This window comes from Coloeus monedula, assembly GCF_965178545.1.
Source record: "Coloeus monedula genome assembly, chromosome: 14".
Classification (NCBI taxonomy): domain Eukaryota; kingdom Metazoa; phylum Chordata; class Aves; order Passeriformes; family Corvidae; genus Coloeus; species Coloeus monedula.
The window spans coordinates 20857389-20882872 of record NC_138794.1 but is presented as its reverse complement, the minus strand read 5'-3'; the positions used below and the strand labels follow the sequence as shown (position 1 = coordinate 20882872).

The following is a 25484-nucleotide window of genomic DNA, read 5'->3' as shown; positions in this document are numbered from 1 at the left end:
TTGTTTAAACTTTTTACCCATGTTCAGAAGAGCTTCCAGGAGCAATGTGGGATGTGGCTTGATGCTGCTGGTCCCTCTACCCCAGCAGCTCTCCCTCCAACTGGATCCCACCTGGGAGCCAAGTACCTCGGTCTTAATTTTTGCCCACACAACCACTTGCTGGACTATGTGTAAGCTGAACTTGAATCCTGGGGGCAGTTCTGGGCCCCTCTTGACAACAAAGACATTGAGGGGCTGGAGCAGGTCCAGAGAAGGGAATGGAGCTGGGGAAGGGGCTGGAGCACCAGGAGTGGCTGAGGGAGCTGGGAAAGGGGCTCAGCCTGGAGCAAAGGAGGCTCAGGGGGGACCTTGTGGCTCTGCACAACTCCCTGACAGGAGGGTGCAGCCAGGGGGCATGGGGCTCTGCTGCCAGCATGACAAGAAGAAATGGCTTTGAGTTTCATTAGGGAAGGTTTAGGTTGGATATTAAGGAAATTTTCTTCACTGAAAGGACGTTCAGGCACTGGCACAGCTGCCCAGGGCAGCAGTGGAGTCCCCACTCCTGGAGGGATTTAAAACACAAATGGATGTGGCACCTGGGGACATGATTTAGTGGTGAACACGGCAGTGCTGCATTAATGGTAGGACTCAATGATCTTAGAGGGCTTTTCCAGCCTAAATGAGTCTATGATTCTATGACAAGGGATGATTCAAAGCTTAATTTCTTCTGTGAAGAGGTTTACAAGCCAGGATCAGTTCTCTTTGGTTCACAGAGCTGTCCCACTGACACCGCATGGGGCAACTGGAGGCACAAAGGCAAGAACAGCTCAAGCCAGCCTTGTCACTCTGGGAAATGTATGGGGAAACCATGGTGTTCCCCAGCCACTGCAGACCCAGGGCCAGGCCCAAGACTGCAGCCACAGGAAACATTGCTTCAGCAGAAGAGAATCTTGAGAAGGTTCTCTTGCCATAGGCTGGAGCGTGGGAGTGACTCCGTTTGGAGGCAGCTGGAGAAGCAGGGGGTCACTGTGAATCGCACTCATGTTCAGTGGTCATGAGGAACCCCTCAAACAGTCACGTCAGCTCTATTCAGGCAGAGCAACACGGAGCCCAGGGCTCTGCTGTTGGCACGGAGAATTGCAAAAAGGGTCTTTGCTTGCCCAGACCCTGGAGCGTGTCTGTACTGCACTGGAGCCTGCAGTTCTCATGGGTGAAGAAAACTGGCTGTCTGAAGTTATTCTCCCAGTCTTCTGGTCGAGTAGTAGAACTGGTTTGGTATTGCACCAGAAAAAGCTGATAATGGCAACGTGCATCCTTGGCATTTCAGCAGGGTTTGCTGCAACCTCTCTGCAAGAAATCCATGTAACTCATTCTCTTGGTTTGAAAGACAGGTGTCTGCTAAGGAAGGCAGGAGCCTTCCTCGGAATGGCAGATGTGAATCCCTTTCCCTCCGAGTTATTATAATTCTGAAATCAAGGGCTTTTAGGCAAAGATGTGGGAAATAGGAATAACAGTTCTTTACTATTATATATCTGTATGTGTATAACCAGTCAAACAAACAACAATAACTCTGGCAATCCCAAACCCAGTGCCAGCCTTCTCGGCTGTCAGGCCCTTTCCCCTCGGGTGCAGTTCCGCTCGCAGCCGGCAGGGGCGCTGGCGGCTCCCGGTGAGCAGGGCAGCTGCGATGGTTCCCCCGCGGCTGCAGGGGGCGCTCCGGAGCGAGCTCGGGGAGCACGCGGCACTGGTGCCCTGGGATCCCGGGAAGGGATGGGACAAAGGCTTCACAAACCCCTGGGCAGCCGATCCCGGTGTCCGGCCGGACCCTCGGGAACTGCAGGCTGGAACGGCAGGGACGAGCACAAATCCCGGGCGGCAGATGAGGTGTATCCAAGCGGGGAGCCCCCCCAGAGGTCTGGGCAGGCAGGGAGAGCACGGCTACACCGTAGCGATGGCTCAAAGCAACGGCGGGGCAGGGCGGCCATGGCCCGGCTCCCAGCGGGGCAGGGAATGTGGGCTTGGGATCCCGGGGCTTGACGAAGCAGCCTCCCCCTCCGTCCAATCGTTTATACGCTGGGAACCAACTGTCCGCACAGCCAGGTGAAACGAAAGAGTAGCCAGATGCGCCCCATCCCATAGCCACCTCTTTTGTTTTACTGAAGTACCCAGCAATTTGTCCCCTTAGCAACACTTATGGGGAAAATTCCTTTAACAGAAAAAAAAAAACCAGGAGAACTCCTAAAACCCCAACACTCATCATGTCTCCAACTGGAAATCTACCAAATTCCAACAAATGGGATTCAGAAGCACGTCATGGTATGAAACAGTCCTCCTCTATTAGGATGTTGCCACATTATGGTTCTTATTCCTGTTCCCAAACTTGCTGGGATACATGGCTTTGTTCTCTTAGATTTGACTGAGGAATTTAAGGTCAGGGCTCCATCACTGCAAGAGAGTATTACAACCACTACAAGTCGTGCTGAGTGAGCATGGATGTGGAGTAGAGGTGGGTTTTGTTGTGTTCATGGTGGATCAGTGGTTGTACAGAGGGATCTTCATTGAAGAGATGCATTGGCTCATCCATATTTGTGTCAATAAGGAAAAAGAGAAAAAAAACATTTTGGGGCAATGAAGAGGGCAGGTCCAGGGAGTGAGGAAGACCAAAAAGCCAAAGTGATAGGTGTAAATGGTTTTACACGTATACAGAAGACATCAGTGTAATTAATTACCCTGATTTAAGTTACACCACTTTTTTTGTGTGTGTGTAGATAATGCCAAAGGCTACACTGTTATCTTAGAGGAATGTTTGTGTCTGGGGATTTGTACTCACCCTGCCAATAACAAATCTTCCCTGGAGTTTCTGAAACATTAATTATAGTTTTGTAACATGCAAGTTTTGCAACCAGCTCAAGGTAATTCCCTACAACACAAACCTCTGGCAGAAACAAATGAATGCTGATGTGAAAACTGACAGTTGCTTAGACATGAATGTTCAAGACTTTGTAATGTTTGTTATTATAAATAAAATGTGTCTCACTGTTCTTGCCAGCCCGCCTGACTCCATACACTTTTCAACACACTAGCACCTGGGAAGAACCATTTCCCCTAGCTAAAAGCAAGCACCAACAACCCCAAGCAGGCTAAGAATTAAAGGTAAGGTCTCACATGCAGCTGGACATAGCTTAAGAGTATTTCATCCAGGGGCTTCCCTCTCTGAGGTGCCACCAGCAGGTCCCACCAATGTTCCCTGCTCAGGCCTCAGCGCCTCCCACGTGCAGAGGGCTGCTCTGTACATCATCTCCTTAGATCCACAACTTTTGTCTTTTCCACATTAAATCACAGAATTCCAGACTGGTTTGGGTTGGAAGGGACCTTAAAGCTCATCCTGTTCCATGCCCCTGCCATGGACAGGGACACCTTCCACTAGACCCGGTTGCTCCAAAACCTGTCCAGCCTTGGACACTTCCAGAGATGCGGATTCCACAACCTTTACAAAACAAGCCTAAAGAGACAGACTTAAACTTTAAAAGGAAAACAAAGAGGAGGAAGATTTTTTACTTCCAGATTTGTCAAATAACCACATTGGACTAAAAATAAGAAAAGGAATGTGATTTTTAGGTCATGCTGGAAGACATAGACACTTCTTAGAGTGTTTTGTGTCTCTGCTGTCTTGAGGAAGGGACCCAGCCACTCCAGGGCTGTCTCTCCTCCTTGGCCATCTGCAGGATGGAGCTAAATTCCCATTTGCATTACATTTCTTAATTATCACAATCCTGCAAATTACCACAGCTTTTCTGCAAGCTACAGCTTGTTTGGGACTGTGACTGCTCTTAGTAAATTGTGTAACAAATGTCAGCTCTCTTACTAGATACAACTTAGAGGTTTTCATAGACATGTGCTACAATTACAGGTAACAGTTGCAATTTTGAAAATGTTTTCTTTTTGTGACTCCCTTTGTCCTTTTGCTCATTTTTGGAAACTGGCTATCGCCTCCAAAAGGAGAAAAGTGATGACACTGATTCAGAAATCGAGGATGTGAAGCTACATGTGTCAGTTAGAAAAAAAAGATTTTTTTTTGCCCATGATGACAAAGAAAAAAATTAATATTTAACTAGATGAGAAACAAATGCAGTATGAGCAATGCTGTACAGCTGGTATTGGGGGTAGATGGTTAAAATGTCAGTTCATGGGAAGACAGCCTCAAGAAATACTGTTTATTTATCATGATAGGAGTGTGCATACCCACACCTGGATACAAAATGCCTCACAGTATCCCAGAGTATCTGAGGGTGGAAAAGAGCTCCTGAGGTCATCTGGTCCAGCCTCAAGCTGGGCCAGCTAAAGCTGGCTGCACAGAAAATCCAGACTACTTTTGAACCCCTCCAAGGATGGAGACTCCACAGCCTCCCTGGGCAACCTGTGCCAGCGTGTGGTTACCGTCACAGGGAAAAAGTATTTCCTGATGTGTATCAGTGCGTGCCCATGGCCTCCAGTCCTGGCACTGGGCACCACTGGGAAGAACCTGGCTCTGTCCTCTTTGCACCCTCCCTGCAGGTACTTGCAAACATTGATGAGCCCTCCCTGAGTTTGCTCTTCCATAGGATGGACAGCCCCAGCCCTCTCAGCCTGTCCTTACAGGGGAGGTGCTTCAACCACTTCATCATCTCCATGGCAGCTCGCTGGACTCTCTCCAGAATGTCCATGTCTCTCTTGTGCTGAGGAGCCCAGAACTGGACATGGGTGGAGAACAAACAATATCCACTGCCCTCTCCTCATCCTCTGAACTTGCCATAGAATTGGTTTGGCTTGGAAAGGGCCTTAAAAGTTCATCCTGTTCCAGGCCCTGCCATGTGCAGGGACACTTTCCACTGTCTCAGGTTGTTCCAAGCCCTGTGTCCAACCTGGCCTTGGACACTTCCAGGAATGGGGAAGCCACAGCTTCTCTGGGCAACCTGTCCCAAGGCCTCACTACCCTCACAGGGAAGAATGTCTGCCTAACCTCTAATCTAAATCTACCATTCTAGTAATTTCGATGCAGAAGGCATCAGGTTATCAGGGATGGAAGCCCTTTGTAACTTGTGCTGACAGATCCCAGACATCTCCTTGTCCTCGGTGTGTTTGGAAACGACTCCAGGGGTTATTGGCTCCGTTGCCTTCCCAGGGATCAGTGTGAGGCTCACCAGCCTGGAGCTCCACACATCTTTGCTGTCACTTTTATGGGAGATCAGTGGGTCGATCAGTGTAATTGTGAGCAAACTGCATCACGGTGGGTGTGGGACACAGCGAGGAAGGAGTTGAAGACACGGAGCGGGGACTGCAGCGGGAGCTGTTCTCGGGGGAGGTTTTGGTGAGGAAACCCAAGAACAGCGGGAGCGCGGGGCCACGGCGGCACGAGAGGGCGGCGGGTCCAGGCCGGGCCCGTGGGCGCCTCTGTCAGGAGCCTCCCGGAGGGGGAGCGGCAGCGGGGCCCCGGGGTGGCGAGTCTCTGGGGAAGGGAAGGGAAGGGAAGGGAAGGGAAGGGAAGGGAAGGGAAGGGAAGGGAAGGGAAGGGAAGGGAAGGGAAGGGAAGGGAAGGGAAGGGAAGGGAAGGGAAGGGAAGGGAAGGGAAGGGAAGGGAAGGGAAGGGGGGGCGGTTCCGCCGCGCCCGGCCCGCCCCGGCCCGCCCCCGGCCCCGCCCGCCGCCGCCGCCGCCATGTTGCGGTCGTTGGTGCCCGGTGCGGGGTGAGGCCGCGCGGGCCCGGCGGGCCCAGAGGAGCCGCCTGCGTGGGTGAGTCCTGCCCGCCCGCCCGGGTCCGGCCGCGCCGGGCCCGCCCCTCCCGCTGCCCTCCGCCCTCCCGCGCTCCCTCCTTCCCGCCGGCCCCGCGGCCGGGCGGTGCTGCCGCCCCGCGGGCAGGGCGGGCGGCCCCGCCGCCGGCGCACCGAGCCCTGCGCGCCCGTACCGGCTCTTCCGGCCCGCAGGCCGCCACCTCTCCCCGTTCCTCGGCTCCCGGCCCCGGCTCTGCTGCGGTGCCCGCGGCGGCCCGGCCCGGCCCAGCCCGGTCCAGCCCTGCCCGGCTCGGCCCGGCCCGGCCCGGCGGTGCCGGGACAAACTAAGTTCGGCGGGCGGCCCACGTGTGGCGGGGCCGGGCCGGGCCGGGCTGGGCTCGGCTGTCAGCGCGGGGGGCGGCGGGTCCGGCCTTTGTCTCGGGTGGGGACGGCGTGGGCCGGGGGTGGTGTGTGTGGGTGGGTGTCTCTGTGTGTAGGGGTGCCACGGGCCGGACGAGTCCCCAGCCCAGCGGCCCCGTTCGCACCGAGAACCGCACCGGGCTCATGAAACTTTCACGGGTGTTACAGCCCCGGGTCCCGCCTGCCACTGAGCCGCCCTCTGGTGTAGTCCTCCGCCAGCTGCGGCTGCCCCGTGCCTTCCCCGCAGCCCTGACAGCCCCTGCGCGGCTGCTTCCCCCATCCCTTGCTCTCCCCGCGCTTCCCGGCGCCTGCTATTCCTGCCTTCCCAAGGGATTCCCGTGGCATGCAGTCTCTTCATCCCCTCCCGGAGACACCAGCGCCGTGTGAGCAACCCTTGGCAGATGTTTTCCCTTGTACGCTGTTGTTTTGCAGAATTATCAATGTTTAGTATTGGCAATGTACGTGATCAATCTTCACAGCAGGGGATTGGAGCTAGATGGTCATCAAGGTCCCTTCCACCCCACGCCGTTCTATGATTAATTTTCTTGGTGTAACTGGGAAATTATGCTTTCATGCTTCACTATTAAGTGGCAATCTCAAACCTCCTTCCTGGTTTGAAAGCTGCAGAGCATCTACTTCCGATCTCCAAAAGCCCCTGGGAATAGCACTGCTAGCAAAAGGTTTGTGTGGAGTGGGTGCAGGATGCGGGTTCTGTGGTGCCTCTCCTTGACTTTTAAGCTAATCCATAGCACAAGGCTCTGGGATTTCACATCCTTCCCCAGGGTTTTTTTGGATGGCTTGGAGCCTTCTAGGTTTCCGGAGCCCTGGAGAAATGTGCTATAGTGGGGCTGAGTTTGCACACTGAAATATACTCTTTACTTCATAAATCCTTCTTCTTTGCTGATTTTATTCACCTCTTCTACTGCTTTGCAAATCTCAGCCTCCACATTTTTGTTGGATCCCAAGCTTGGGTTCTCAGTCCTTTGCACAAGAATGATGGAGTAAGGACAAAGTTCTTTATTTTCAGCTTTCCTCACAAGCTAGTTTACATAATTTCCCTTAGTATCTCTTTCCTGTTTGTTATCTGTGATGAGAGATAAACAGTGTTAAGTCAAAAGTTTAAATTTATGTTAATTAAAAATCACTTCTGTCGATAAAGTGCTTATTCTCTAGAATCTGGGTCAAAACTTGCTTTATTATGAGAAGCTGTAGCTTTGGGTTTGACAAGCTTAAGATGCAATTTTGTGGATAAATACTTGGGTAGAGACTTGTGCCCTCATGATTGCAAAGACAGTAAATTCGCATTTTATAAGATTCAAAGATGAACACCAATGCTTTCTGAAAAAGCAAGGTTTCTCCCAAGAAAAGGATCTTTTGAGATGCTGCAGATACCTGGGATTTATTTTGTCTTGCATTTTAAAACACAGGTGCAGAGAGGTGTTCCAGAGTGGGAAGGGGAAGGTCAAGAGTGATTGGCAGGCTCATTTTTCTCTGTACAATACTCAAGCATGCCAGGTTATGGAATGAAGTGTTTTCCTTTCCGAAGGATTTGTGTGCCAGAAATTTTGGTGCCTAGCTCTCTCCCAGCTGGCACAAGGTTTCCCACCCAAAGGAATGGGAAGTTTCAGGTCCGTGCCTTTGCCAACTGCAGTAATCTGTGTTGTTTCCAAAGTCCTTATCAAGTGCTGGGGATGTGGAGTGTATGGATAATTTGGGCTTCCAGGGACTTCATGCCCAGCTGCACTTCCTTGAGGGACATGATTGTAAATTATTGCATAGCCCTCTGTGCATCTTCATATTTAGGGTTTAATTTAAGAACGAGTGTAAGCTCAGCCACAGCAAGCCGCTCTTAGACCAAGTAAATCTCTGCAGTGTTTTGCAGTAGATTAACCAAAGCAGCACCTCTGGGACTTGTCTGAAGGAATGGCTGAGCTGAAGCTCAAAGACCACTGTGTCCCTGTGCTCCACTCTGAAGTGATTTCTCCTGGCCCAGGAGTTGTTCCCCATTCCAGCAGCCTGGCCAGAAGGGTTGGGTTTTGTTTGGTTTGAGTGTGATGCTTGACAAACTTCTAAACCCAACTGTCAGTAATGACAGCAGCCTTAAAGCAGGGCCCTTTTGGGAAGGCATCAGATGGCTTCTCTCTCTCCCTCTGCCTTGTCCTCCTCTCTGCCTGCACCTCTGCTCCCAGTTCTTCTCCATTGTCCTGGAATCCTGCCACCCTCTCAGTCTCCCTCTCTTGCTGCTGGCTTTGGCAGCATTACTGCAGCCCAAATTGAGTGTGGCAGGACTTACCTTGCCTGTGGGTGCTCCTTGCCAAGCAGGAACTGGTGTCCTGCTAGTTCTGTTGACATGCTTTGTTTTTTTTCCCCCTCCCCTACATACAGCATGCACCAGCTCACATAAATTTGAGGTTTGAATAAAACATATTAAAAGAATGGCTCATTAAATAATTGTGAAGTCTCTATATTGTACCAACTTGAAAATATTTTGGTTTAACAGTGGAAATCCGGTATCTCTGACAGAAGCGAACACAAATGTTCTAGTAATTCTGAGCTGTCAGTTTTTCATGCATCTCATCAGAGCTTGATTATTCCTGCTGTAGGTTGCTGTGTTGAGTGTTCCAAGTCCCCACTTCCTTTCTGAAGATCTTAGAAAGAGAGAGCTGGCTGGGAACATGATTTCTTCTTACGATTTGGATATGGATTTTTATTCTATCTTTGGGTGGTTTTGCTTCACGTGTTTACCTAATTAAGGATTGCCCCTGTTTCAAATAACGCTTCTTGGAGCTGTTGTATTGAAATATTTACTGAAGATTTCTATTATTTAAATTCCTCAGGGTAGGGAGCCATCTCACTTTTCAGGCCTGTGTCTCTTGGGCCAGCTGTTTGCCCCTGCCTTTCTTCCTTGAGGAAGGACTGAGTTCTTCAGATGTGACAATCTGTTGAGAAATAAGCAGCAATTGCTGCCTATTATCTCTACAAAAACCCCAGCCAAGCAAAAAAGCCCCTCTGCTAATGTACTTCAGAGTCTTGTGTTGATGATGGCTGGCTTTGGATTAGTAATGCACCTGACAGTTCAAAACGATGTCCCCTGCATGAGCTCAGTGTCGTTTCAAAGGTCATGCTTGTACCAGCTCTGTTCTCGGGGATCCTGGATAAGGGGATGTTTGCTGTCTCCCACCATGCTGCTTGAAGCACCTCCGAGGAGCAGCTCTGCCCACATCCCGGGCTTTGGGCAGCTGCGATTTTTGTAACAGAAGATGTTGATGCACATGAATCTTACAAAGATTGTCCGTGGGGGGAATGTACTTGACAAAGTATTTCTTCTGCTTTTAATTTTAGCTTTCATCATGGGGGACATGAAAACCCCCGACTTTGATGACCTCTTGGCTGCTTTTGACATCCCTGATCCGACTAGCCTGGATGCTAAGGAGACCATTCCATCAGCTGGGGAGGAGAGTGAGAATCACCTGAAGTCATCAGGAATGTGCATCGATGAGAGTGTGTCCTTATCCCACTCTCTGCCTCCCTCTGATGCGCCTGTTGTGAGTGTGATAGTGAAGAACACAAGTCGCCAGGAGTCTTTTGAGGCAGAAAAGGAGGGGAATCACCTTGGACCTGGTCTGTTACACAATGGGTTTCGTGGCTCCGATCTGCCAGCCGAGGCTCATGCTTTAGTCCATAATTATGGCAAGTTTGAGTCAACTTTTATTAATGGCGATAGCTCAAGAGGTTACTCTGATAAACTGGACCAGTGCAAGTCAGAGCCTTTGCCAACATTTAGTCAGTTTAGCCCCATTTCCAGCCCTGAACCAGAGGATGCATTCAAAGAGAACAGTATTGGGGATAAACCCAAACATGCCCAAACTCCCTATTTTCCACCGCCTTCAATATATATACCAACAGGGGCTTCAGTCCTAGATCATCTTAGGAAGGTGCCAGAGCCCGAATTAAGCATGTTTGATCAGTACTGTAAAAAGGAACAGAAGATGGAAATCCACTGCCAGCCGGAGAATAGGCTGGAAATGAGCAGGAGAGAGCAAGACAAAGCAATGGAGAGGTTTGCGGAGTCAAGCAAGGACTTGGTAGATACCAACAGCTTTCTTGGAGAAGGCTTGGTGTTTGGAGACCTCCCTCACAATAATTTAGGAGACTGCAAGGGGTCTGTGCCTGAGCTAAACATGTCTTCGTCAATACCACCTCGGCAGAGGCTAAAGCCAACTCATTCCAAGTTGTCGTCCTGCGTGGCAGCGTTAGTAGCTCTTCAGGCCAAAAAGGTTGCATGTATTCCAAAAGGAGATCAGCCAAATTTTACCAAGGAACCTGGTCCTTTTAAAGACGGGATGAAGGGAAGTCCAAAAATGCCCAAGTCACCAAAGAGTCCCCGAAGCCCCTTGGAGGCGGTGAGGAAGGCCAGCAAGCAGCCTGAGAGTCCTCGGAGTGTGTGCAGTGACAGCAGTGGGAAAGGCTCTCCTTCCATGGCAGCTGGCTCTCCACCAGCTATTCCCAAAGTTAGAATAAAGACTATCAAGACATCTTCCGGTGAAATTAAAAGGACTGTAACTAGAATTTTGCCAGAAAACGATGAATTGGGCAAATCTTCAGAAGAGTCACCTGCAGAAACCTCTTCTGCCGAAGAGTTTATCAAGTCTTTCCCATCCCCTGATACTAGTGCAGTTATGGAAAGTGAGGCTGGCAGGAATTCAACCAAAAACGGGGCTGCTGTGGCTATCCAGCTGTCAAATGTAACGAGTCCTTACTCAGACAGTATGAAAATGGATATTGCAAGTAGCACGTGTACTGTGTCCTTATCTCCACTGCCAAACTGTGGCAGCGGTGCCATAAAAGTGGGGGTCAAGAGGCAGCAGCAGGGTACTGTGACGCAGCCATCCAACACAACCACCTCCAGTCTTCTTCCCAAAGCTGTGCACTTGGCAAATCTCAACTTGGTCCCCCACAGTGTTGCCGCTTCTGTTACAGCGAAGACATCGGCACAGAGGCGAAACCAGCCTCAGGTGACACAGATGTCAGTGCCACTGGTGCACCAAGTCAAGAAAGCTGCTCCTGTTGTCATGGAGGCATTCCATAAAGTGCTACACAGTGCCAATCCAGTGCCGATATATACTCCGAACCTTAGCCCCCCGCCTGACACTAGTATTAATTTACCTGCTTCTGGGTATTGTTGCCTGGAATGTGGGGACTCATTTGCCTTAGAGAAAAGCCTGACTCAACACTATAGTAGGCGAAGCGTTCACATTGAAGTCATGTGCACTCAGTGTTCAACTATGCTCCTTTTTTTTAATAAGTGTAGCTTGCTTAAACATGCACGGGATCATAAGAGCAAAGGGTTTATCATGCAGTGTTCTCAGCTGCTCATGAAACCAATTTCCATAGACCAAATGTTTTCACCTTCTCCTACAAGCTCTTCAGTCTCTCCATCTCCTCAGACTTTGCTCTCGTCCTCTCCTCCACCTAAGTCCACTGCTGCTTCAGGAGGCGGGGTAGGGATTTCTGCGAACACTCAGCCAGCCTTGCCTCTCTACACGGACCCTCAGAGGCTAATCCGTCATGGACTTAAGTGTTTGGAGTGTAACAAGCAGGAGCAGGATTACGCTTCTTTAGCAGCTCATTACCAGAGGACCTCAGAAGATAATGAGAGACTGGTAAGTCATCATTTTAATGTTATTAGTTAAATCTCTCTGAGTTTAAAGAGATTGTCCTCAAGGGGAAAAGTAGGCATGGTGGTGGCAAATGAGTTGCTCTGCCTAAAAACGTTCTTGTGGGGAGGATTTGGAATGCACATGAGCCCAGACGCATGTGCGTGAAGAGACGTTTGGTGGTGTTTGCTTGCCCTCTTTTTACCCTTTGCCAGTAAAAAGAGCAGAGTAAGGAGACTATGGAGATCCTCGAGCATCAAAGAAAGGTGCTGGAGATGAAAGATCGCTTGGATGAGGCGTGCAAGAAAGCCGTAGGGGTGGATCTATGGAGCGTTTCCTGAAACAGGTTTTTGTGCTGTAAGCATGGCTGGAGGAGATCTGATACAGTTTAATGTTGCCTTTGTTGGAACTGGTGCCAGAACCTTCCGTGTAACACGTCAGGTGCTATTGTTGCTGTTGGCGTGGTCATGTGTGTATTGGACAGGCCTGCTGTGGTATGTGGGGTGGGAGGGTGGTTCTGGTTTTTTTTCCCTTTGGGTGGTACAGGGTGAGAGGGTACCATGATTGTGTAGGGGGGTTCAAGATCCTTGTTAGTGGCTTCCTGCCTTCCTCCTGTGCTGCCCTGCTCAGATCTCCACTGCCTTTATGGACCTGGTTGGAATCCCCTTAAATTAAACTCCAGATTAGGTTTCTCCTGATGAAGAGAAGAAGATGATTATTGTTGTGTACCAGGACCATACACTTTGTTTATGGCTTTTATTTTGGAAGACACAGTTTGTCTTGTTTAAGTGTTAACCAACCTGCAGTTGAGGAGGAGGAGGACTCCTTTCTCCTTATGTCTTTGGATGAGGTGAAAGCTTTCCAGGTCGGTATGGTGGCCAGCAGAGCTGGCTCCCGGTGCAAGGGCTTCACAAAATAGGACTCCATGCCATCATTTGGGAAGATGACCACATCTCTGCCATGGCTGTCAGAGCACCTGCACTCTCCAGAGCCTCCCTGTGCTGCTTGAATGGCTTGCAGGAGTATTGAGGTTGCTGTGGTCCCATTTAGATGCTTTGTTATCTTAAATTCATCAGCCACAAAACAAAAAAAAAAATAGATTATGGCTGAATGGTTTTGATGTCATAAAAAATGGCGAGGCCAGAAGGAATCAGTGTGGCCATGTAATCAGGTTTCTTGCCCGAGGCAGGCCAGTGAGCACTGTGCTCTGTCAACACCTGGACTTATTTTTCAAGTCTAATGCATTTTTAGGAAATGTCAGCAGTCTGGCATTAAAAATTCCAGGAGAAGGGATACAGTGGCTGCTCCAAAGTGAGTTAAAATGTTAATCAGTGGCATTAAAAATGTACTTCCTATTTCTGTTGTGGGATTATCAATTCAAGAGCTCCTTAAAGAGGAAAAGAATGTGTGATAGTAAGTATTTTTAGCTTCTAATCAAATAATTTATTCTGCAACTTAACCAAGAATAGAGTTTAAGCCTCTCACTTCAGGTAGTTCTGCTAGATGTGAGATTATTTTTGCAGTGTATTTCTGAAGAGAAGCATTGAAAAAAGAGGCTACCTTTGAGCTTCTGAAACCAGTTCCTCCATTTGATCTTCCCATGCTTATAGTCCATGGGATGCATGCAGTGCTCTGGGAGTCCTTTTCCACTGTATCTGCTGTCCTCCAGTCTGCCTGGTGCTCCATGCTGTTCCCAGAACATCTGCTTCAATAAAGTTGCTACATTTCTAAGGAAATAAGCATTTGTGCCCCATGCCTGTAATTGTATGTCTGGATTTAGCAGTAGCTGATGGAAACCATCCCGCTGCCTTTTACCAGAGCCCAGGTGTTTGGTGTCACTGGGCTGAGAGGTAAAAGGATGTGTGAAATTCAGTGGTCTCATAGGGGTCCCTGGTTCTCTGAGCAGTCCAAAGGAAAAGGTAGGGATGACCTTCACATCACATGCCCCACAGGGATAACACAGTGTAGCTCCCAGCAGTATCAAGGTCTGAGAAGCTGAAGGTTTTGCATATAGGGTATTAATGAATGTAATACTATTAATCATGGTGTGAGAAGGTTGCAGGTGAAGCTGTTGGAATGTGTGTCATAAACTCCTGGAATAGGAGAACATGGCCAGCCCTTTCTGAGATGATACCCTGACTCTGCATTAAGTTAATTCCTTGGGTTGTTCTTTCTATTTTGGTCAGAAAAAAGAGAAATGTTGGTATGAGCAGGAGAGGATCAAGTGTCTGATTTTAGAAACACTTTCTTACATGGTTTCATCTCCAGATTTGTGCCAGGACAGCTGTGTTTTGGGGCAGTGGTGAAAATTGGATGTAGAGAAATTCTTCCCTGTGATGGGATGAGGCCCTGGCATGGGGTGTGCAGAGAAGCTGTGGCTGCCCCATCCCCATAAATGTCCAAGGCCAGGTTGGATGGGGCTTGGAGCATCCTGGTTTAGTGGAAGGTGTCCCTGCCCCTGGCAGGGGGTGGAACGAGATGATCTTCATGCTCCCTTCCAACCCAAACCAGTCTGGGATTCTCCGATTCTCTGAAATTGCGTTGCTGAAGAAGGCATTGATGTAACACCTGTAGTGAACATATTTAGGTGCCCCTAGTAGTGGTTCAAAACCACTGTGTCCACAGGGCAGAAGGTGTTGATTTACATACTGGTACATCTAACTAAAACCACAGTCCACACCAGTCGTCATGCTTGATCCACAGCGTGCTGCAGTGGTGGGACAATCTGTCAGAATGCAGAAGTAGTATTAATTGTTGTGGGCAAGCTTGGCTGTGAACCACATCCCTAGATCTCAAGAGACTAACTATCTAGAGTTTGATCATAATTTTGTGCATTTGAGCAAAAACTGTGTATTTCTTCCTCCATACCTGATGTCTTTCTCACTGTATTGAAATGTTGGTTTGGAAGTGGTGGTATGGGATGCAATTGTCATAGTTTCCTAAAGATAGCAAAAAACTGCACTCTGATAATTTGGAAATTTTTTGTATTTTTAAATTTCTTACTGAATCCCAGAATTCAGGCACAAACTCTTTGCCATGCCTCATTGAGAAACTAGGAAGTACTGATGCTTTTCACATGAAGACATGGCTTAATTTATGCCTTCTAAGGAGCTTCAAGAAGTAGCAGGGCAGGTCCACATTGTATTATGGCCAAAAGCTTTTAATCTGTGACTATTCAGATGCTTGGTACCAGATTGTCCCTAAAAATGAGAATTCTTGGAGAGGGTAGATGAATATAATAGAATATAATAGAAAGAGCAACTTCAGCTGAAGGGAGAAGGTAAAAGCAATTTGTCTGCAGCACCTGGGTTTGTACTAGAAGGTGGAGACCTGTGGAAAATAAGCCAGGTGATTTTTGATCAGTGTTCTTGGAAGCTTTTCTGTTAAATGACACCAAATGTGGATGTACATCCAGTGTGACCATAACTTGAGAAACCAAACAGGCTTTGCAGTGCTCAGTTATGGTGCTTTTAACCCAAAAGCTGTTTTGGACATGGCTTTGGTGTGGCGCCTTGCTAAGAAGGAAGGGTTGATCCAGGTTGTTGGAGAAAAGAAATAGCAGGAAAGAGACTTGTTTTTCGGTACGATGTTTTCGGTTACCCAGAAGCTGAAGGACGAGCACCCTGCGATAAGAGGCAGGAATGATTGGATTGGAGAGGGGGAAGAGCCTAAGTTGGCTCTGCTCCATGAGAAAACTCATCCTGTGTTGATACTTAAGACTTTTCACTTTAATTGGAATTTCTTACCATGACTTTGTGAATTACTCTGACATTTTCAGGTTTCTCAGAGCTGCTTGAAAGGGGATTGTTGGGTTTTCTCTTTCTTCTAGATGGTGGCTTGGGAAATACCTGGTGTTACATTCCTACATGGCTGCGGGTAAATCCCACATTAATAGGACGGATAAAGGGTAAATGACCTTCACAGGTGTGGCCAAAATGAGAATGACATGGCTGGGTCACAGTTCTGTTGCAGGAAGGAAGGAAGATAGGGATGTGGTCTGGACAGCAGGGAAAGGAGGAGATTTGGAGTAAGTGGGAGGAAGAGAGGGGGACGATGATGTGGCTGAGAAGGCGCTATGGTTTTCTAAAGGAAAGACCTTTAGAAAAATGATTGAGAGCTTGACCTTAATGTTGTATTTTAAACATGTACATGATTGCAGTTGCTCGGAGTACATCAGGGAAATCCTACCTGGTTTATTTTGGTACAGAATATTTGTAGGCAGTTCCTCCCAGCTGAATACCATGGTGGGATGGGATCTCCATGGCTTGCAGGAAAGATACAGGCTTGAATAATCCATTTCAGAAACAGAAAGAACTGGATTTATTAGATGTATGTTTTGAGTGGATCACCTTAATGGATCACAGTGACTTTGCCTTTTTTTGGCAACTAGTGAGGCCAATTCTGCAATTTCTGCTTGTGAATTAAGTTGCTCAATGCACCTGTGTACTGCATTTCCATTGCTGAACTGCAAGAAGGAAGCAGTATGGGAATTTGAATAGCTGGGAGGTTGGATTTTGTTCAAACCTCTATTGTAGGCATTATGCTTGTCCAGATGTTGAAGAGGTGGTACCAGATGTTTTGTGTAACTTCAGGTCCATTTGGTCTGATACAGTGGTGTGTTCTAGAGCAAGATGTTTTTGGAGGGGTGGAAAGCTGTAGTTTATGCCAAATTAATCTTTATTTCTGGAATAGAGAAATGAGTGTATCCTCATCTCCTTGATGTTCAGTGAGATGGTTGTTACAGTGCTGCACGGAGAATGGATGTACTGGAGAAGTTGGATTGTGAGGTTGGAGCTGAATCAGGTAAAATCCAGGAAATAACTGCAACTGGGCTCAGGTTTTTGTGAGATCTGATGGATGGTTTCGGGTACCTCTGGAGTTAATATTTGTGTTAAGGAGACCTTGGAGGATGACTGTGTAAAAAAATTTGCTGAACCGAACTAACAAAGTAAGAAGTCATGGAAAGTGGGGAGTATTTTACAGGAGGATCTAGATGATCTTGAAGACTGGGTAGGAATAGTATGAAAAGCAACCAAAGGCAGGATTTTTGGTCTTGAGAAGTCCTTGAATGACTGAGGTGACACAACTGTGCAGGAGACTTACGTCAATCTGCAGCACCCGTCAGGGCTGTGGTAATGCTCCCTCTTGCTAGAAATAACCGAGCTGGAGAGAAGTGTATTGTTTTGTTTATCAGGGTAGACTGGAATAAGTGAGGAAAGAATGACCAGAAATGGAAATATGATCTCTTATGGAGAAATTAAAACACCTTTATGAGTTTAGCTTGGCAAAGGCCTGGTAAGTGAGGGTGGGTCTACTTCAGCACTGAAGCAGACAAAGGTGGGTATAGTGGCACTTTTTTACCCACCAGAAACAAAATCTGCCTATAGGAAGTATTTCCTGTTCTCACAGGAATTGCTCTGGGCAGTTCATCAGCATCAGACAGTTTTTTGTAGCCTTTTCAGGGCTCAAATTACAGGAGAGGAACAAAGCCCATGCAGCTCCTGGTGCCTGCATTTAGGATGTGCTTTTCATTAGTGTCCTCTGTATTCACTCTCACCCTGTATCTGGTGCGAGCTTTGTAGAAAGGAGCTTTTAAATTTAGGGACAATAATGATGCAAGAACAGACTGAAATAGATTTACATAGAAAATTAGAGGATGGTCTGTAATCATCAGAGGAATGACTTCTGGAAGAGCTTTGCAGCAGAAGTAACGGAACAAAAGACACAAACTGGTTTTGAGACGGAGCTTATTTGTTTTCTTGGCAGGGACAGACCAGTGCACAATAACATGTTCAAGAATTAAAAGTACTTCCTTACCCTCTTGGGCACAATTGTCCATCTGCTGGTAACCAGAGATGTTTAATCCTTTTTTCTTTTCCTTTCTTTTTTGACTTGACCACCCAAAATCCACCAAGGTAGCTAACAACTCGAATGAAGTACAAAATATAAACTCAGGACCTCTGAATTTTCTTGAACCTTTATGCTTTTGTTCTCCTTACTCTTTTTCTTGTTCTTTTATCTTTTTTTTTTGTCCAATAAGAATTTTTCGGTGAGTTGTGACGTGTCCTGTTTACATACCACCTACACTGGAGTTACTTAAAAGCAATTTTATTGCTGCTTTTTCTTCTTCCTTCCTCCTCTTAAATCAGTGCTTTATAATTTATTGGCTAAAACTTGCCAGGAGCTAGTCGGACCACATGCCGCCCTGGTAATTTCCCAGCGGCAAAAAAAGAAAGGCAGCAGCTGTATTTTTCCTATTTGTCTCTTCCTTCCCCCTCCAAGTTCATGTTTTAATTTAGAAAACAAGAGGGTTGAAAATCAGCAAAAAATTCCCTTGGCCCCATAAAGCACTGTTTTCTCCCTGTCCCAAACCAAGAGTGATTAATGCAGTCCTTAGGTACTAGCAAGGATGGATTTTGTTTTATATGGAAATTTTCCCTGTGGATTTTGTAGAAGCAAAGGGATATGGAAGATGTTACGATGAAAGCATGTTGGGGTAATGGAGCTCCAGGCAGAGATTGCTGGGAGTGAAGACAAAGAGATGAGTGGCAGGGTAGCAGAGCCTGCACCCAAGGCCAAACCAGAGCATCAGGATGAGGAGGAGAGGCTGGTGAGGAAGAAAAGCCAGGGTGCGGCTCCGTGGTCTGCTTAAATCAGTGTGTGATCTGTTGCCATGAGGCAACAATCCACCCTCTTCTCCTTCACCACCCATGCCTGGCCCTGGTGGTCCTGCAGCCCCTGGGGGACTGAGAGCAGCTGGAGGGAAGGGGATAAAGAGCAGGGCTGGGGACTGGGGGCCAGGACATGGCTGAGAGTGACGAGGAGGAGACAGCTGGAGGGAGACAGGAGGGCTGTCCTGGGTAGGATGGAAGTGGTGTTCGCTGGGACTAAAAGGAAGAGTCTTGCTCCTGCATTTTTCTTCCAGCTGAGAATATCAGAAGTGGCTGCAGAGCTCTGGGGGTGACAGGCAGGGGAATGAGAGCCCAGGTAGTAGTGATGGTCTGCTCAATCCTGCTGTGAGGAGAAGGTGCCCTCTGAAGTGTCTAATGCTGATGCAAACACCACGGGCAATAAACGCAGTCTCCAATCCAGAGAAGCCGTGGCTGCTGCATCCCTGGAAGTGTTCAAGGCCAGATTGGATGGGGCTTGGAGCAACCTGGTCTAGTGGAAGGTGTCCCTGCCCATGGCAGGGGGTGGAATGAGATGAGCTTCAAGGTCCCATTCAACCCAGACCATTCTGTGATCCTGTGATCTATGTGCAGGACTCTGGTCATGTTGACATCACAGGAAAGAGATGGGATGTATTGCATGACTGCAGTGTTGTGATGAAGGGACACAGGATTTCTGGGAAGGACAGGCCAGGAAAACAAGAAATTGGGGTGCAAGGTGAGAAGAAAAAGGCAGAGCTGGGAGGCTGTGAGATGGTCATCACGGGTGGGCAGGAATCAACCCTGCAGGGTGGAGGAAAGAGCAGAAGCCTTTAACATCACCATTGTAAGAAAAGAGAGGGAACGTGTGCCGCGTAGCACATGGGGTCACATGGTGACTTGAAATTGTGTGTGTGAAAACTCATTTAATCCACTAAGTGATCATTTCAGCAAGTGGGAGTTCCGATTTCTAGTTGGAACCAGGTGCCTACTCAGCCTTACTCCTCACATTCTTCCCCTGCTCCATCATGGAGTCCTTCCCATGGGAGACAGTCCTTCACGAACAGCTTCAGCATAAGTCCTTTCCACAGGCTGCAGTTCTCCAGGATCTGCTCTGGGATGAATCCTTTCTGTGGGGTGCAGTCCTTCAGGAACAGGCTGGAAGAGCATGGGCCTCCCATGGGGTCACAGGTCCTGCCAGAAAACCTGCACCAGTGAGGGCTCTCTCCATGGGCTGCAGTGTCCTCCAGGGCACATCCACTGAGGGGGACAACCTGTGTCACCATTGATTCATGATGGTATGCAGGGGAGCCTGCTCTGGCATCTGGGCTGTTTCTCTCACATCTTCTCATTCCCCTCTCCCAGCTGCTGCACAGCATCTTTTACCTTTTCCTTATCCCAGAGGTGCTGCTCAAGAGTTTGGCCTTGGCCAGTGACAGATCCATCACAGAAGTCTGTCCAACATGGAGGAAGCTTCTGGTGTCTTCTCACAGAGGCCACCCCTGCAGTACCTCCCTATCAAAACCTTGCCATGTAAACCCGGTACAGTGGGTCAAAAGAAAAGATGTGGAAACTGAAATTCTTGAAATTAAAGCTGAGATCATAAAGAGAGAAGAGCTACAGATTTAGCAAATTCAGAAGTAAGCTGGTTTGATGCAATATTGTCTAAGATCTGTGATGCTAGTGGATTTTTCCATTGCAATTCCACTTTGCTTCTCTAAGCTGTCAAGTTTCTAGATTTACACTGATGCTTTAACCAGGGATTTTTCCAGGTACAAAAAAAAATGGATTTTGTGTTTATTTAACAGCCTTAGTTTCCAAAGATAAATTTTTATTTGAGTGCCTTACTGAAGCTTAAGCATCGTTGCGTTGGGATGATTGAGATGTGTGTATAGGAGTTGGTCTTGGTGAAGGTCTGAGGAGGACACTGGATTTGGGAGATAGTGAGGTTGAGAGATGCAAATACAAAAGGTCTAAGGGAGGAGGTGGCATGCAACAATGAGGCTGAGGATGAATAGATGTGAGGGGGGAGTGAGCTGAAGGTAGAAGAGAGGATGGATGGGAGAAGTTTGGGATTAAAGGGTGTCTTGTGATCATGTCCTTTGGCTGAAGGTCAGGCAGGCTCCCTCAGTGGCATTGGCTCCTTAGGCTGACAAATAGGCAACTATAACCTAAGGAAATAACAATAGCTGCTCTGCTTGGGTATGGCAACAGAGGAGTGTTAATTAGGATAAAATCTCTACATTAGGACTGACCTTAACCTCTGCTTTGTCACTGAAACTTGAACGCACTGGTTTTAGGATATTAGTTTGGTTCTAGATTTTTCTTTTTCAAATGAATAATCTTGAGTTTCTGTTGAAGGGTTTTTTTTCATCCATTAATTGAACATGTTAATGCAATGATGCCTGTTCATTTAGAGAGAACCTGGGCAGGAGTATAGTTCAGTTATCACAGCAACGGCAGATTCAGTTCTCTGCTCACCGCTTCTCCTCACATTGGTAAAATGTTGTGTAGCAGTGCTGTAACCTGGATGGTGGAAAGAAGTCAAAAATAGCCCTCCAAGCATCTGGAGCTTGACTGTAGTGTGGCCCACAAACAGTGGGGGATGCGGGAGGGGGAGCACAGGGGGCAGAGATGAAGGTGTTGGGACCAGCTGTGCTCCCAGAGCCAGCACATCACAGCACTACAGTTAAAGCACCCCTGCTGAGGGTTGCGGGTTGCTGGCATTGATCCCAGCCAGGCAGTAAGGGAGAGCTAATGGGAAGTTAACCTTTAACTTTAAGTACTAATTGGTCACTATTTTTTTTTAATAGCAAGAGGATCCTGCTAATTTCTGTCTGTGGTCCCTTGGCTGCCCCTGCAGCTCTGCCTTAAGCAGAAAAATTATAGCTTGCAAAAGGCTGGATTTGGGAAGAACTGGGGCTGTTAGGGCACCACTGGTAGGGGATTTTTGGTTTGAATATATTGGGGGCAAGCATTCTTTAAAACATTAGCAGTCTGCAAATATAATTTCTGTTCCCCTATGACTGTTTCACTTTGAGTCCTTAGTAATTTTGTTGTTGTTTTTTGGGGTCTGCTTTTTTTTTTTTTTTTTTTTTTGTTTGGTTTTGTTTAGAGATAATTTGGTTTGTGAATCTTTTCCTCTTTCCTTGCCCTGGTCCCATGCCATAGGGTTGGTGCCTAAGTGTTTTTAACTGAAGCTCCATGATGATCATGTGAAGGTGGACCCTTGTAGTCTGCCTTGGGGGCAGCTCTGAAGTAGGTTCATCACCATTACTTAACCCTGGAACAGCAAAGAGACTAAAACTGCTGGAATGTTTCTTTGCTCATGCTAAAGCCCTGTCCACAGGCACTGTCTGGGGCAAAACTATGTGTTACTGTAAATGCCCTGATTTGCAAACACCTCTATGGCCACAGGGTTGGGTTTAACAGACAAACTTTTTTTGAGTAGTAGTAGTTCAATCTTCACTGTATCTCAGTGAATATTTAATTTTTTTTTCCCTTTTGAAGAAGCTAACAAGTAAAAATGGGAATCAACTCAAGTATTCCAAAATCGGCTGAGCTTCTGAGCATTTGCCTGTGTGTGAATGTGACTTGTGGAAGAAAAGCCCAAATGAAATGTGTCAGGCAAACCAGAATTAAAGAAAACTTGTAATAAATAACTCTTGATTAAAGCATAGGCTATGGGAGTATAGGAAAAACACAGACATTACACAACTCAAAATCCTGTCCTGGTAACATGCTTTAGAAATAACTGACTAATGAATGTCTCAAATTGCTGCCAGACTTCTTTGAAAAGTCATGGAAAACTAGGAGAGAGATAAAAATGTGACATCTGGAACCGAGTTATAATTTCTCATACGAAGCAGAATAGTTGCAAAAGGAAAAACCACTCCGTGTCCAAGACTTAGCGTTTGGTGGGGAGCCCAGAGTGGCCACACATTGGCTCCTGACAAGTGCAGCAGCTCCTGGTGCAAAAGGGATGAACAGAACCTCCTGTAATCCCCCTGGGCAGGATGTCTGGCCTCGTGTCTTCTGCAGGCATTGAGAAAAGGATGAGTGTGAGCATGAAGATACCAGTTACGTTTTTTTTTCTCTTCCTGGAACCTTCCTCAGATCTAGTATGTTCCTTGCTTGGTTCATTTTATTACCCTCAGCCCTGCATGTTCTTTTTGCAGCCAGCCCTCGTGGTCAGCCCTTATCTGTAACGTGCTGAGCTACTGGGTTATGATCATCAGTTTGAAGAGCCCAAATGCCAGCAGAACTTCCTGGGGACCTTGCTCTGTCAGAGGACTGCTGGTTGTTCTCTTCTAACCACTTACTTATCCAAGCAAAGTCCGTCTCTTTATGTGGTGATACCTTAGTTTCCTCAAAATCCTGTAGTGAAGGATGTTGCAAAGCTGTTTGGGAAATCCAGGTATCCTGACCCATTGCAGCTCAGATCTTCCTTACCCATGTGGTTGTTGACTCCTCTGGAGAGCCCAGATAGCTCCATGTGGCTAGAAGGGAGAAGCTCCATTGACTTCTCCCAAGTTCAGAAGTCATGCTGCTTAACAATGACAGTTTCCTTACTCTTGCTCATTTATCCTTGCGTCTCATCACTCTTCTTTGTCTGTTTACTGCCCAACGTCTAGACTCTCCCACAAGACAATCTGAACTTGGAGCCTTGGGCTGGTGTTTGTCCCCCCTGTGGTGTGTGGTGTCAGTGTGGGAATCCTTCCAGCTCCTTCCGTGGTGTCTGCAGGAGCAATGAATTCATTTAGCCTCATCCTCACTGAGTCTTCTTTTTATTGCTGTATCATGTGTCCACACTTTCTGGCAGTCTTCCTGCCAGGCCTGAAGTAGATAACTACAATTTTGATGCCTCTTGCTCACAGTCCCCAAACTTTTCTGCCCTATGGTTAGCATGGTTTTGGTCCCTGTGGAGCCTTTCACATAACACAGGAGGTGACAGGAGCTTGCTGCTCCTCTGACATCCCCAGGCAGCAGCACCCTGGCATGTAGCTCATCAAATACTGGGTTTTGGCATATTTTAGATCCAGCACAGGAACACACAGAGTGGTGAAAATTCAGGTTTTCAATGTGTGGTGATTGATTTTGGGAGCAGTGGGTATGACATGCGTGGGAGGAAGAGGTGAGCCTCAAACTGATTTAAAATCCAAACTAAATTGGCTTTGACAAGGCAGGATCTGGAGGGAGGGTTTCTCACTGAGTTACAAGGGCAAAGGTGCTTTCAGCTTGTGGTTGTGCTGACTCTGCCTTAAATACTAGTTGAGATCACAGCAAGAAGAGTCCTATTTTAACAATGCCAGGGAGATAAACTTTCCATTGCAAATCTCAAGCCAGTTAGAAAAAAACGTCTTAACCACAATAAAACTGCTTTTACTTATGACTTACTTATTACTTACTACTCTTACTTACTACGAATTTATTGCTAATTACTTACTTCTTGTAGCTCTTACCTGGGGATTTGAGTGCACTTTGGATAGTTAAGGGTCCTGCTCAACTACTCGCAGAGAGATCCTGGGGGCTTTTCTATTTCCCATTTTCCCATTCCCGTGCCTCATTAGCACTGTTTTTCTTTGCTGAAATTGGGGGACTTCTGCAGCATTTGAAATGCTCTTTGAGTTTCCTTTAATTGCAGATGGGTGTGTACAGAGGGTCTCTCTACCACGTGGGTTTTCCACTCATTTCTCTCCTTCCTGGAGAAACCGTTTCTCCTCTAAACTTAAGTTGTGGCATGTCTTGGGTCAAGTGCCTGAAGCTTTTCATGTGTTTGGCAATTTCTGTGGTTTTCACTTTTGAATGCCTAATTTTTTATTCCCTTCCCCCCCATGAACCTTTCAGGTTTGTCATAGCTTTGCATTTTATTATAAGTGATGCTTTCTCTTAGCTGCAGGGGTTTTGACAGCTCCCTGATGGATGTTATGTAGTGGAGCATCTGAGAGGTGCCGCATGAAATAGTAATGATATAGAAAAGGGAGTTGGCCATTAATTTTATGCTATTTTTTCTTGGATTTAGGGGCGTCTGTCCCATGTTTCTACCCTGGCTGCCAGCAGTGAAGTCCACAGAAATTATTTAATTAAATTACCTGATCTGATAATCCATAATTAGCTGCCTGCTGTTGTTCATTCTTAAGTTAGAGGAGTGATTTTGCTTGGAATTATTGTCAAAAGAGTTTTTGCTCCTGAGGGTCTCAGGGTGGGCTGGGATCTGTTCCAGCTCTACTCCTGCTCAGGCATCCAGTGATGTGCATCCTACAGAGGATGAATAGCTGCTCCTGGGCTTTGAAGGAATATAGAGAGTTGAGACACCTGTGAAAGGGAGCAGAGGTTTGACAGCTGTTAAAAATGGGATGATACATCCACATAAAAACTTTACATGTCAGGTAAGTGATGCTTCTGCAAGGCAGTTTTGATAGAAAGCGTGCGTGTGAAAATGGTTTTCGTTAAGGATGAAGTAGGGAGAGAAAGAGGCTTTGCATTATTTCTAGTCATCAAGAAGTTTCTGTAAGGGAAACACACATAGTTTGTGGTCTTGGAAAGTTCAAATTTCATCTGATACAAAGAAATTTTGCAAGACACACAGCAGTGGTTTTGATGGGGAAGGTGCACATCAGGACTGCACTGCCTTCAGCAGCAGGGGTTTGGAGTTGGGCTGTAATTTTCCTCCTTTTTTATGATGTTTTGGTGTGGGGTGGGGGCTCGTTGAGAAAAGTGCTCTCCTCAAATCAGGAAATGAAAGTGCTGAGCATTCAGAACATCCTCAGAGCTAAGAGGTGACAGAGTTTGCTTTTCTTTTTTAGGGGGTAAAAAGGAAATAAACCAGAGGATGTGGTTTAAATATGGAGCTTTTACTTGGAATGGTTAATTGTGAAAATGTTGGGAAAAGATGATAAGGAGATTAGTTAAAGAGCTTTGTGGAGATGATGCTGCTGCTAGAGCAGTATGCCTGTGCTTTTTAAACCTGGAAATTTTCTGGGGTGAATTTGGGGGGAAAAAAACCCCAACAGAGAATAACTGACTAATGAAACCT

The 25484-nt window shown here is 47.2% G+C and overlaps 1 protein-coding gene across 1 annotated transcript in view; it reads left to right on the top strand.

Annotated features, from left to right (window-relative positions):
- The first annotated feature begins 5672 nt into the window (after positions 1-5672).
- The window catches only part of ZNF592 (zinc finger protein 592), a 36032-nt gene continuing 16220 nt past the window's right edge, over positions 5673-25484 (top strand). Inside the window, exons 1-2 of the mRNA XM_082291023.1 lie at positions 5673-5746; positions 9487-11807. Of these exons, the coding sequence (XP_082147149.1) occupies positions 9495-11807 (2313 nt within the window). The 5' untranslated portion in view covers positions 5673-5746; positions 9487-9494. The remainder of the gene's footprint in view (positions 5747-9486; positions 11808-25484) is intronic.